Source organism: Callospermophilus lateralis, chromosome X (assembly GCF_048772815.1).
Source record: "Callospermophilus lateralis isolate mCalLat2 chromosome X, mCalLat2.hap1, whole genome shotgun sequence".
Classification (NCBI taxonomy): Eukaryota; Metazoa; Chordata; class Mammalia; order Rodentia; family Sciuridae; genus Callospermophilus; species Callospermophilus lateralis.
Genome location: NC_135325.1, coordinates 65,017,385 through 65,030,103, shown reverse-complemented (window position 1 = coordinate 65,030,103; position 12,719 = coordinate 65,017,385). Strand labels below are relative to the sequence as shown.

The window sequence follows — 12,719 nt, the reverse complement described above, 5'->3', positions numbered from 1 at the left end:
TATATATTTTAGGCATACAATATATACAGTACAAAATTATCTGTATTTTTGAGTGACAAGAATTATATGAATACTAAAAATCTAGGTTCATTCACTCATTTAATCTAATAATGTGTTACTGTGAAAAAAAGCTTTCGTAGATCTTACCTTGTGTTTGTGCAATGAATAATAAGAGAATGAATGAACTGTAGAAGATTTCTCCTGATATCTGAGTAAAGATAATTTCTAAGAGACCATTTTGAGTCTCTAAGGCTTACTCCTTCCTAATCACCCTCATGACTGTTTTAAATTCTTGCTCAGTTGGTAGTTGTCACATAAATAATTAAGTACATCATCATTTTGATGCTTACTAGAAGGCAAGATAAAATATTATCAAAGAGTACCAAAAATCTTATTACTGACTTGGGATACCAAAAATTCATGTAGCCTTGACTCATTTTCACTAAAAATAGGTAATTGAGAATAGGAGCAAGACTAATATCTAACATGGCTGATTTAACATATCCTCTAAGGGAAAGAATATAATAAAATGAGGATGGGAAAATATTTGCTTGATTTGATGGAATGAACTGATTAAAAGAATATTTCAATGAAAACAGATTTATCTTATGTACTTGTGTCTTCCTTATAGCAGGGACTTCAAGACTCAAGCTCAAAATGTCAGGCATTGGAAGAAAATAATCTTTCTCTTCGACATACATTATCAGACATGGAATACAGAGTAAAAGAACTGGAATATTGTAAACGTAATTTGGAGCAAGAGAATAAAAACCTTAGAATGCAGGTATTAATTTTTTGTTTTAAAGTTGGAACATTGCCTTAGTTATATCAGTGTAATTCTATCATTGGCAATAGTAAAATTTATCTTGTTCATCCTTCCTTCCTTCCTTCCTTCCATTATGAGGAGCCACTTCAGAAAACATTCCAAGTCCAAATTCATATCAAAGCTTTATTTACCTGGCCAGGGACTGTCACCCGCCCATAGAGACTGAAGCTCCATGGGAGAACAGCCATTTCCTGGCCCTTGTTTTGGGAATTTAAGGCAGAAAACCACAGCTCAGGGACTTTCCTTAGTGTCATCCAAGCAAGCCAATCATAGAAGCTAAGACAGCAATTAGCACAACAACTTAACAATCGTGTCTTGGGTTTGAGCAGTTGTTAGACAACCATATCCTGATTTCGAGCAGGTGGTTAGCAAGGGTGAGAATCTACTTCAAAGTCTTGGGTCACCAAGACCACCATATCCTGGGTTGAGTACATTTTGTGGGATACAAAGTACAAAAATCAATATATTATAAGAAAACAGCTTTCATTTCATTTTCTTAGAAACAGTTCTTGTAACAGTTTTTCTATAGAAGGCAGCAAAATGGAGTCTTAGGACTATCTATGGCAGTTCTTGCTTTATAATCATCTTATCTCACTTATCAAAACCTTAAATCTATTATCTATATTTGTTACTAACCTATAACCTATAACTTACACTCTTATTGATTTTGTTTATCAGTTCACACCACAACACTTCCTTCCTTCCTTCCTGTTCATCTTGAGAAAGTGTGTAGATTGCTTTCTGATAACCATAGTTCTTATCAAAGTGATATTTGAGCTTTCTAAAACAGTTTCTGAAAAACACTATCATTTCGCCTGGCATACGTGCGGCCTGGGTTCGATCCTCAGCACCGCATACAAAGATGTTGTGTCCGCCGATAACTAAAAAATAAATATTAAAAAAAATTCTCTCTCTCTCCCTCTCTCTTTAAAAAAAATACTTATAAAAAAACCACTATCATTATTTGTATGTCATATTTAATCATATGGTTTCATGTAACAGTAATCTTTAAAACATAATATGTATTTCCTTCACAACAATACAATTATGAAAAGTTATTTCATCTTGTGTAGGTTTCTGAGACTTGCACAGGCCCGATGCTTCAGGCTAAAATGGATGAGATTGGCAACCATTACATGGAGATGGTTAAAAACTTGCGAGTAGAGAAGGATAGAGAGATCTGCAAGCTAAGGGTATGTTGATCCTATATTTCATAATACACAGGTCAACATGTATTTTCTATTACAATGATAGCTTCAAGTTTAAGCTCACAAGGAAAAATCAACTGAAGGTAAAATTTTATTTATATGAATATGTCATAGAACCTTTTAAGTTTACATCATCATGCATAAAATATCATTGTTTAATTGTTTTCTAATTCTGCTTCATCTCTTTTAGCATAGTAAAGGAAAATATTAATTTCATTGTGTTGGGTATTTGTTAAGGTGTTTTGGGGGGATAGGTGGAGCACTCTATGATCTTGCTTATAGCATGCTTATGCAGGCAAGAGAAATATTCAAGATTATCTAGCAAAGCCATAACTGAATTTATACAATCATCCCTGAACATTGAGAGATGATAAATATCAAAGACTTTGTCCAGCACAATGATAAAAATGATATTAAGTTTTATTTGCCTATAATTATAATAAAATTAGAGTATTTGCAATAAGTGTATAGTGACTTACCTTTTAATTCTAGGTTGAATTGACTTAATATATCCCATAATATATTGATTCCTAAATATTCTCAAATATACTTAAATTTCTTAATGAACAAAATGATGAAAGATTTTTCTTTTCAAATATCACTTATGATCTTTACCAAAAATCAAAATGAAACAAAATATAATTTTCTAAAAAGTATACTGATAACCAGATTTCCTCCACTGGTTTTCTCCTTGTCTTCTCAACATTACTAACTTTAACCAAACAGTCAGCTATGTACACATAAGTGATAAAGTGGAAAATGAGCCAGGGAACTGATGCATGCCTGTAACTTCAATCATCTTGGGAGGCTAAGGCAGGAGGATCATGAGTTCAAAGCCAGCCTCAGCAACTTAGCAAGGGACAAAGCAGCTCAGCAAGACCCTGTCTCTAAATAAAGATATAAAAATATGAGCTTGGGTTGTGGCTCAGTGGTTAAGTGCCCCTGGGTTAAATCCCTAGTACCAAAAGGAAAAAAAGAAAAGGAAAGAAAAAAATAAAAATTCCTTTCATTTTTTTATATTCACAAATTTCTATGGAAGTTTGTAATTATTAGTATTTTCATTCATGACTAGCTGTGTGACTGTATAACTAAAACTATTCTGGAGCTCAGTAATACACTTTATAAATAAGGGCTATAATAATATTTACTTCTTTCTATATCTTTAGTCCCAGTTAAACCAGTACCAAAAAGATGTTTCAAGAAGAGAAGGAAGTTGTAGTGACTTCCAATTCAAGCTTCATGAACTCACCAGCTTGCTGGAAGAGAAGGATTCCCTTATAAAACGTCAGTCAGAGGTAAAGAAAGAAAGGGATAGGAAAGTAGAAGAACAATAATATAACTCAGTCCAAAAGGATAAACATTTCCCAGGTATTAGAAAAGGATACATTACCAAGACATGCTTTATTATGTGGAAATGCATGGGAAAAAGCAGAGTTATATTTCAGGAGATAAAATTCAAATGAAAGAACTGAAGCAAAAATAAGTGCTTGGTATTGTACATTGGACATTTTTAAGACACTGATTTTATGTTTCATTAGCAGTGAAACTCCCTCAAAGACTGTGAGCTTCTTACTAAATTATGGGCTGCTTCATCAAGTGACTGTGTTATATTCCTCCCTGTATCTTCAGTATGTAGCTCAGGATCTGGCATACAATAGGTACAAAGGGAACAACTAAAATGGTGGCTAATATCATATTGTGGCTATTGAATAATGGTGCTTATAGTAACATTCACTATTAGGAACCTATATGTGTTTCCATATTGAAGTATCCATACTTTTATGCTTTGGCTATATTTTTCAGACTTTTTAAGACAAAAACGTTCACATTCTTATCATAAGAACTATGTCCATTTAATTTCAAGTTTTCCACAAAATATAGATATCCTACTTCCATTAGTAGATTCCTACAGAAGTATATAACTTTTTGAATACCATTAAGCAATATTATATGATAATCAACAAATGAGATTAGAACATTTTTGCCTCAAGGTTAAAAAGGAAAGGGGTGGTAATTATCCTAGTAAGCTTGTTTAATGATCAAGCATACATCTTACTCATGTTTCTACTTTTTAAAAAAGGATTATGTTGTTTTTCATTTTTAAGGAACTATCAAAGTTGAGACAAGAAATATATTCATCACATACTCAACCCTCCAGTTCTGGAAGGACTACCATTACTACTAAAAAGTAATGTATTTTTATATGAAGTTTTAATATGACTGGTAATTATACATTTCAAGTTATTGTCCCAGTTATTATATATTACAAGTTATTAAAATTGAGCACTAGACAAAGTTTGGTGTTTTTTTACTAGCTAATAATTCTATTGAAGGATTAATATTTACAAGACATTGTTATTGTCTTCAGTCCTGTAACACACCTTTTTAATATTCATAATGTTACATAACATGTAAATAAATACAAATAATTGGTTGATTGACCAACTGTATGAGTGAGAACTTAGTTGTATGTTACAGAGATTCAACTTAGAGTGTTTAAACCATCTACACTTAATATGATTATCTGTAATGCTGGATTTAAATTTACTGTCTTACTATTTGTTTTTGGTTTTGTTTCATTGTTTTATTTATTCCCCTTTTGCTCTTTTCCTTTCTTCTTTTGGATAAATTACTTCTTTACATAATTATGTTTTAATTTTGGCCTATATGTTTTCTTTTACATATATTAAGATCCCTGCATAGATTATTTTAAATCAATTATCTTTTTCCAAAAATATTCTTTTACTTGTCAACAGACCTTCATTTTATTTATTTATATGCAGTGCTGAGAATCGAACCCAGTGCTTCACACATGCTAGACAAGTGCTCTACCACGAAGCCACAACCCCAGCCCCTAGCCAATTATCTTTTAAAGACATATAAGAGTAAAAAGCAGTGCTTTAAGTTTGCCTGCATATTTATCTTTTCTGGAGCTATTAATTCCTTTGCTTAGATCCAAATTTCTGTGATTTTCCCTTTGTCTAAATGAATAAATTCCTTAAACCTTTATTATGCTGCTCTTTTGGTGAAGACTTCTTTTGACTTTTTAAATCTGAAACAGTCTTTTCTTACCCCCATTATCCAGAGATACAGTAATAGTTCCTTATCTGAGAGGGACATGTTTCAAGACTGTCAGTGGATACCTGAAACATGGTATAGAACTGAACCCTATATATACTATGCTTTTTTCCTATTTGTTTTTATCATAAATCTTGACAACAACATCATAGTTTTGTTTTTTTTCTTATGTAGAGCTTTTACCTTTTCCCTTGAAGGGAATATGTTATATCTTCTCTTGGATATATATGCATTGCCACCATCACTAGTCTTGTGCATGGGGAACATTATTATTATTACAAGAATGCAAGCACTAGTTTTTAGGATGATTGATCTGATAATCGAGAAAGCTACTAATTCATTAGAAGCTATAGACATATTCATCATAGATATATTCAAAAACATAGATGATTTGCATCCCAAGTGGAATAGGACAGCATAAAATATTTCATTATCCTAATCAGAACAGTGCAGAATTTGAAATTTAAAAAGTATTTATTTCTAGTATTTTCCATTTAATAATTTGGACTGAGAATAACTGAAACTATAAGGGAGAACTACTATGTTTTTATAGGGTATAAAATAGTAAGCTGATTTTTTAAAATGAAGTACATAAAAGATGTCACTCCCTTGTATTCTGACTCTCATTGTGTCTGGTGAGAAGTTTGATGTTAAAATTATCATTTTTTTCCCTCTGGGTAGTGTTCTTTATTCTCTGGCTGTTTTAAGATTCTTTACCACTGGGTTTTATAAATTCAAAAATGTGCCTCTCTGTGGTTTTCTTCATATTTCTTTTTCTTGAGGTTTAAGCAATTTCTTAGATCTGTAATTTCATTTTTCATCAAACTTGGAAATAATTTGGTTGTGATTTATTCAATTACTTCTTATCTTCTGCCATTCTGTATAACTTTAAAGCACACAAACACACACACAATGACAATGACCATTTTCTACATATTGTATACGTCAGTCTTTTTCCATCATGTATTATTCTAGACAATTTATTTATGCCTTCAAATTTACTAGACTTTTCTCACATAGTGTCCACTCTGCTGTTAATCCTATTCAATGTATTTTTCATCTTTACAACTCCAATATGATCTTTTTAATATCCTCTATTACTTTCTTCATTGTGCTCATGAATTCCTCTAACTTCTTGAATATATTTTGTGTATTTCTAATAGATGTATCTTTCCTACTCATTTTTAATCAGTATTATTTCTTGGCTTGTTTCTACTAATTTATTTTTCTCTTCATTATTAATCATATCTTCCCATTTCATTGTATGACAACTGATTTTTTGGGGGGTACCAGGGATTGAACTCAGGGGCACTTGACCACTGAGCCACACTCACAGCCCTATTTTGTATTTTATTTACAGACAGGGTCTCATTGAGTTTAGTGCCTTGCTTTTGTTGAAGCTGGCTTTGAACTCACAATCCTCCTACCTCAGCCTCCTGAGTTGCTGGGATTACAGGCATGAACCCCCGCACCTGGATGACTACTGATTTTTTATGGGATGCCATATATTAAGGTTTTATGTTGTTGTATTCTAGATTTTTTGGTATTACTTAAATTATTTGGAAGTTTTATTCTGAGATAAATTTACTTGGAAACAGATTAATACTTTCAAGTCATGCTTTTAAACTGTTAGAACAACCTGCACTTAAGGCTAATTCATATCCCTACCAAAACAGTAGTTTTCTATGTTGTCTATGGGATGTCCCATATATTATAAGTTATTTCTATTCTGGCTAGAGGAACACAAAAATGACCATCCCTATACAAGTTCAAGGGATTTTCAGCCTGCTCCTTTTCAATGGTCTTCCCCTGGCATTGATGACGTCTTCCCATACATATACTGAACGGCCTTCACCAAACGAATTATAGGGAAGCCTCTCCTGACCTCTCTCCCCATCTGTATAGCTTTCTATTTTCTGGTAATCTGCCAACAAAAATTGACTGCCTTAACCTACCTGTTCTCTACACTCTGTCATCTCTGTTTGGTGATATTTCTGAAGTATGTTTTGGTTAGTTTTCCCTATCCTTTAACCAAGTAAATCTCTCTAGGCAATGAGCTAGGTATTTATAGGACACACTTCATTTATATCCTTGTCTGGAATCATTTTCCTGTGCTGTCAATGATCCACGACAGGCAGAGGTAAAAGTTTCTCCTCTTTGTTTTTTGGAAAATAATTGTAATAAATCTTTGCCTATTGAGAGGTGGTTTATATTCTTTCTTTGAAACATTTAAAAGTCATTCAGAGCCAAGTGGTTTATTAAGGGGAATCAAACTATGATCAATCAAAATATGAGTTATTTTCTCATACACTGTAAACTTTTTTCCTGTGTATAGGTACAGGACACAATATCCAATCCTAGGCCTCCTGTATGATGACTATGAATACATACCACCAGGTAGTGACACACAGACTATTGTGATTGAGAAAACAGAAGACAAATGGACTTGTGTAAGTTCACATGAGTGCTTCTATACCTAATTTGACTATATCTTAACAGCCTTTACATTTTGAGGCAAAAATATCAAATATCCTAGACAATTATGAAGGAGAGTGAAGGATGGGGTAAAGACATGTTTTAGTAGAATCTGTTTTGTGTATTTGAATATGGTATTTACTCCTGTAAAGTTTGTTAGAATTTTGAAAGATAAGAGGATATATATATATATATATATATATATATGATTGTAAGATCTTCCAGTTTTACATCCTACAGTGTAGAGTGAGCCTACTGAACAGTCATTTAAATGCCATGTAGTCTAATATCTACTTTCTAAAACATCATCCAAAATCACTAGGTAACACAGACCTCCACATCATTCAATTCATTGCTAATGGGCTAATTATTAAAGCCTTCTTATGATAAATGATAGCTACTTCTCTAGAACTTTTATTGATTGGCTTGTTGACTTTTAAATTAGTGATCATCAAAGAGGAAATATAGCCAGGCATAGTAGTGCATGCCTGTACTCCCAGGAGCTTGGGAGGCTGAGGCAGGAGGATCATGAGGGCCAGCCTCAGCAACTTAGGAAGGCTCTAAGCAACTCAGCTAGACCCTGTATCTAATTAAAACATAAAAAACGGTTGGGGATTTGGCTCAGTGGTTAAGTGCCCCTGGATTCACTCTCCAGTACAAAAAAAAAAAAAAAAAAAAAAGAGAGAGGAGGAAATATATATTCCCAGCACAGTAGTTCTATTTAAGGGTAATTTTGCCCTCTAGGACACATTAAGCAATGTTTAGAGACATTTTGGCAGCTAAAGCAGGGCTGTATATTGGTATCAAGTTTGCAAAGGCCAAAGGTGCTTCTAAATCCTACAATGTGCAGGACCATCCCTCACAACAATGAATTATCCAACCCAAAATATTCATAGAGATGAAGTTGAGAAATCCTGCTAATACAACAAAATGCTCTTCATTTTTTTCTCTAATTATATACTCCTACACTCTAATAATTCTAATAATAATCCACTGAGCATAGGAATGTGTGATATCCTGTAGGTGCAATGGACAGGAAAAAGGTTGAGAATGCCAGCTCTCAAACTATACATAATCCATTGTAAAACATTGTAAAAATTCTCGTTATGTTAAAATTCCCCACCTCTCCCCTGCTTAGGTACTAAAATCAGGAAGAGCTAATCCATAGGTCATTGAAGTCAAGAAGTGATTATTATTGGGAAGTAGGCAGAGGACTATAAAGGGAACACCTAGTTACTAATAATGTTCTGTTTTTTGAGTTGTATGATGATGGTATATGTGTGTTCAGTTTGGGAAAATTCATTTAATTGTACTTTTCTACATGATTCCAATATGTCAGTAAATACACTGTGACAAGCAATAGATAAACATAAAAATAAATATTCTGCAGAACCTTTTGAAGAAATTAAAATTATATTTCAGATGTATTATTAATAAAATATTTCAGATGTATTATTAATAAAATTATCTGTCAAATAACTAACCTTACCACCAAACATCTTTTGGTTAACATCTTTTGGTTAAACAAATAATGTGTATATACATATAATTTTTCGGGGGGTACTAGGGATTGAACTCAGGGGCATTCAACCACTGAGCCACATCTCCTACCCTATTTTGTTTTTTATTTAGAGACAGAGTCTCATTGAATTGCTTAGCACCTTGCTATTGCTGAGGCTGGATTTGAACTCACAATCCTCCTGTCTCAGCCTCCAGAGCTGCTGGGATTACAGGCATGCGCCACTGTGTCTGGCTCAAATATACTTTTAATATTTTAGTTGTAGATGGACACAGTGCCTTTATTTTATTTTTTATTTATTTTTAATTGGTGCTGAGGATTGAACCCAGTGCCTCACACATGCAAGGCACTGAGCTACAAACCCAGACCAAGCTCAATTATTTGAGTAACTCAAAGTTTAATTTTTAGTTCTGAAACCATCCTTTAACTATATAATCAAGCCATCAGTCTTGTAAATATGGTTATCTATCATTAGTGAAAACAACCAATATTTAATAACCCCATATAAATATACCTGAATAATCTGATCTTTGAAATGTTATTTTACTTAGTCCTTAATTAGTTGAGAATTACTTATTGCTAATTATGAACTGATAAAGTATACTTGATGACCCAAGAACTATATATATGATTAGCAAAAAATGTCAACATAGGATTTAAAATTGTCACTCAGATAATTTCATGCTCAAAGTGGAAACAATTGTTAATAACCACATGTGCTCATAGGTGACAAAAGTATGAGGACCTGCCAAATAAAGAGTTTAGCATAGTAGCCATTTCATCCCTCTACATTAAAACATAAAGCAATAAACATTAAAGTCGATATCTGAAAAGGCTCTAGAGACTGGTAAGAAGTTCAAAATATATTCAAGTAAGTTCAGATGATAGATCCATATTTATTAACTGAAACCTTTGAGCATATATCTAAACTATAAATATGAACTATGGAAGAAATCAACTCAATCTTCCCTGCTCCCTGATTAAAATCATTTGAAAACTATAAGTTCACTAAAGTCAAATGACAGGTCTTTGTTTCAATTAATACCATATAAAAGAGAACCACAATTGTACAATGTGTTTCCAATGGTTTTATACATATCAACTTAAATAATTTTCATAATTGTAAGCATACAATAATAATAATGTTTTAATTATGAACCCACTGTAAGATAACTTTTTTTTTCTTTTCTAGCCATGAATGGAAACAACTTTAAAGTATTACATCTCAAAGGAAGTTTTCTGTGTCTATATTAGTATTTTAATTTCTTTTTCCTTCACTAAAGGCCAATCAAAATTTTGAACCATGCTACTAACCAATGAATCTAATGGAATGACTGAATTCTACAGATGAGTTTCTCCAGCCATTTATGAAATATCAATCCTTTCTATTTGTTGCTGCAATGTAGCAGCATACAAACTAAAAGAGGGAACTTGTTTGTTTGAACTTCCATTGCAGACACTGTAGAACATAACCAGTTATTTTTTTAAAATATGGTACATCTTAAGTGGTTAACTAATTTGTAGAATTAGAGATTTTTATAAGTTATTCCATTAGAATATTTTCTCCAATATTTATTATATAATTTTGTTAAAAGAGTTAACATTGTTTTTAACAACAAGAGGCAAAAAAATTGAATTTTTAAAATAAAAGACTCTAGGGCATGATACATACAATGTACATTGGGTTTTCTCACTTGAAGCCTATGACTAAAAGAGATGCTTTATTTCATACTATTACACCTCTTGGAAACATAACTAAACCAAAGTTGATAATTAATTTCATTTAGCAGGGAAGTGGGATGATATCTTTTTAAATAAGTAAATCCATTTAATTGTACAGTATGCTACACAGTTCCTAGTACATATCCTTTTGTGCCTTGAAAATTTTCTTTCAAAGCATTTCCTTCCCAAATAAGGCCACTCACTTCCCTAAAATATGTAATACTCTATTGTATTAGTGTTCAAAAAGAAGTTGTAGTTTTTCATGGTGGTATACAAATATTATATTGAAGTAATGCATATATTCTAAAAGCATATAGAATAAAATAGCAACAAATATTTGATGGTGAATACTTCTTGGGAAAATATTTTTTAGTAATGTACTTTAAGTTTGTTTAATCAATTGTACTCTTGATGACCTTCCTTACAAAGTGAACAAAAGAATTTTTAAATACATTACAAGGTAAGAATGGAATGTCTTAATTTCAACTTGTTTGGCTAAAGTTAAGAGTTACTAAAAGTCGTTGTGTTTGTAATAAGGCAACAAATAATTTGAGTTACATGTAAATGAACTTTTGCACTGAACTCTCTGAAAATATCTATATAAAATCATGTGATTCTTTATAGTGGTATTCTAATAATTACTAAGAAACTGTTACGAAAAGTACAGATGATGCACTATATGCTAATGGAAACTATAAATGAGAAAAATGTTTTCAAAATTATTTTATAGAAATATACAAATAGGTCTTATTATGAAGGTAAAAAGACTCATTTATATTATGTAATGTTTTGGGCAAAATGTTAGGCTTCATTGGATTGATTCAATTCCTATTTTATCAATATTTTGTGATAGATAACCTTAGTCTTACATTTTTTGCTTGGTGTAGTAGAAACAGAGGAGTTTCTCCTCTGCTAACTGCTCATATATGTAACCATAATAAAGATACATAGTTATGCACCCACTATAAGTGATATAAGGCGAAGAAACTTTATAAGCCTGATAGAAAACTGCCACCATTACTGTTTGAAAATGAGTACAGGTGTGATTTTTAAAAATACTGAAAACTAACAGTATTCAAAATTTGAAAGCAATTAAGAAGTCAGCGGTTTCTTGGCCCACTTGACCCATGGATAGTGAAAATGGATCATATTAAGGTCCTTATTATACTAAATTATTTTAAAACACTCTAATGAAAAATTAATACTATGGAGAGTTCTTCTATATATTTAAATATATGTATGTATATTCAAATATATAAATATATGCACATATATTAAATATATCTTTCATTTGTGATTATTATCAATGGAAAGAGTAGTTATATCTTTTCTTCTCACTGGTTTTAAGCAAATTATTTATGAAAATTACAAAGAGGGCAGGTGAGGAATGTTTGTTTACCTAATATCTATTTCAGAATGTTTTCACTTTAGATTTATCAAATAAAATGGAACCTGTACAATAACAAATAAAGTAATTTGTTTGTATCTAAAATGTGGTAAGTATTTGTGAAAGTTCAAGTAGGAAATGTGTAGAAAGGCTTTTTAACTTAGCTGTATATTTTTGTCAGGAAGTTATTCTCATGTGAATACTTATGTGGGAACTAATAAGCACCACTCTAACACACACACACACACACACACCCAAAAGGACTTCCTAATGTGAACTAGAAATGATGGCACTTCAACATAATTTGACCTCCAGTTGATGCAGATTTCTGTTTCAAATTGGAATTTCTTCCATATAAATAGCGTTTTCTAAGTACTTGTTTCAAACATAATTCCATAATGCATTCATCCTATCTTTATAATGAGGTTTTAATCGTATTACTTTTTCTTAATGTGGACAGTACCAAATGAACAAAATAAATCTTTTGAAAAAATTGTATCTCAC

General features: G+C 31.9%; 1 protein-coding gene across 1 annotated transcript in view; it reads left to right on the top strand.

Annotated features, from left to right (window-relative positions):
* Nucleotides 1-7,592, top strand: part of Pof1b (POF1B actin binding protein) — a 70,702-nt gene extending 63,110 nt beyond the window's left edge. Inside the window, exons 11-15 of the mRNA XM_077106459.1 lie at nt 632-784; nt 1,900-2,019; nt 3,201-3,329; nt 4,140-4,222; nt 7,448-7,592. Of these exons, the coding sequence (XP_076962574.1) occupies nt 632-784; nt 1,900-2,019; nt 3,201-3,329; nt 4,140-4,222; nt 7,448-7,592 (630 nt within the window). The remainder of the gene's footprint in view (nt 1-631; nt 785-1,899; nt 2,020-3,200; nt 3,330-4,139; nt 4,223-7,447) is intronic.
* The last annotated feature ends 5,127 nt before the right edge of the window (nt 7,593-12,719 follow it).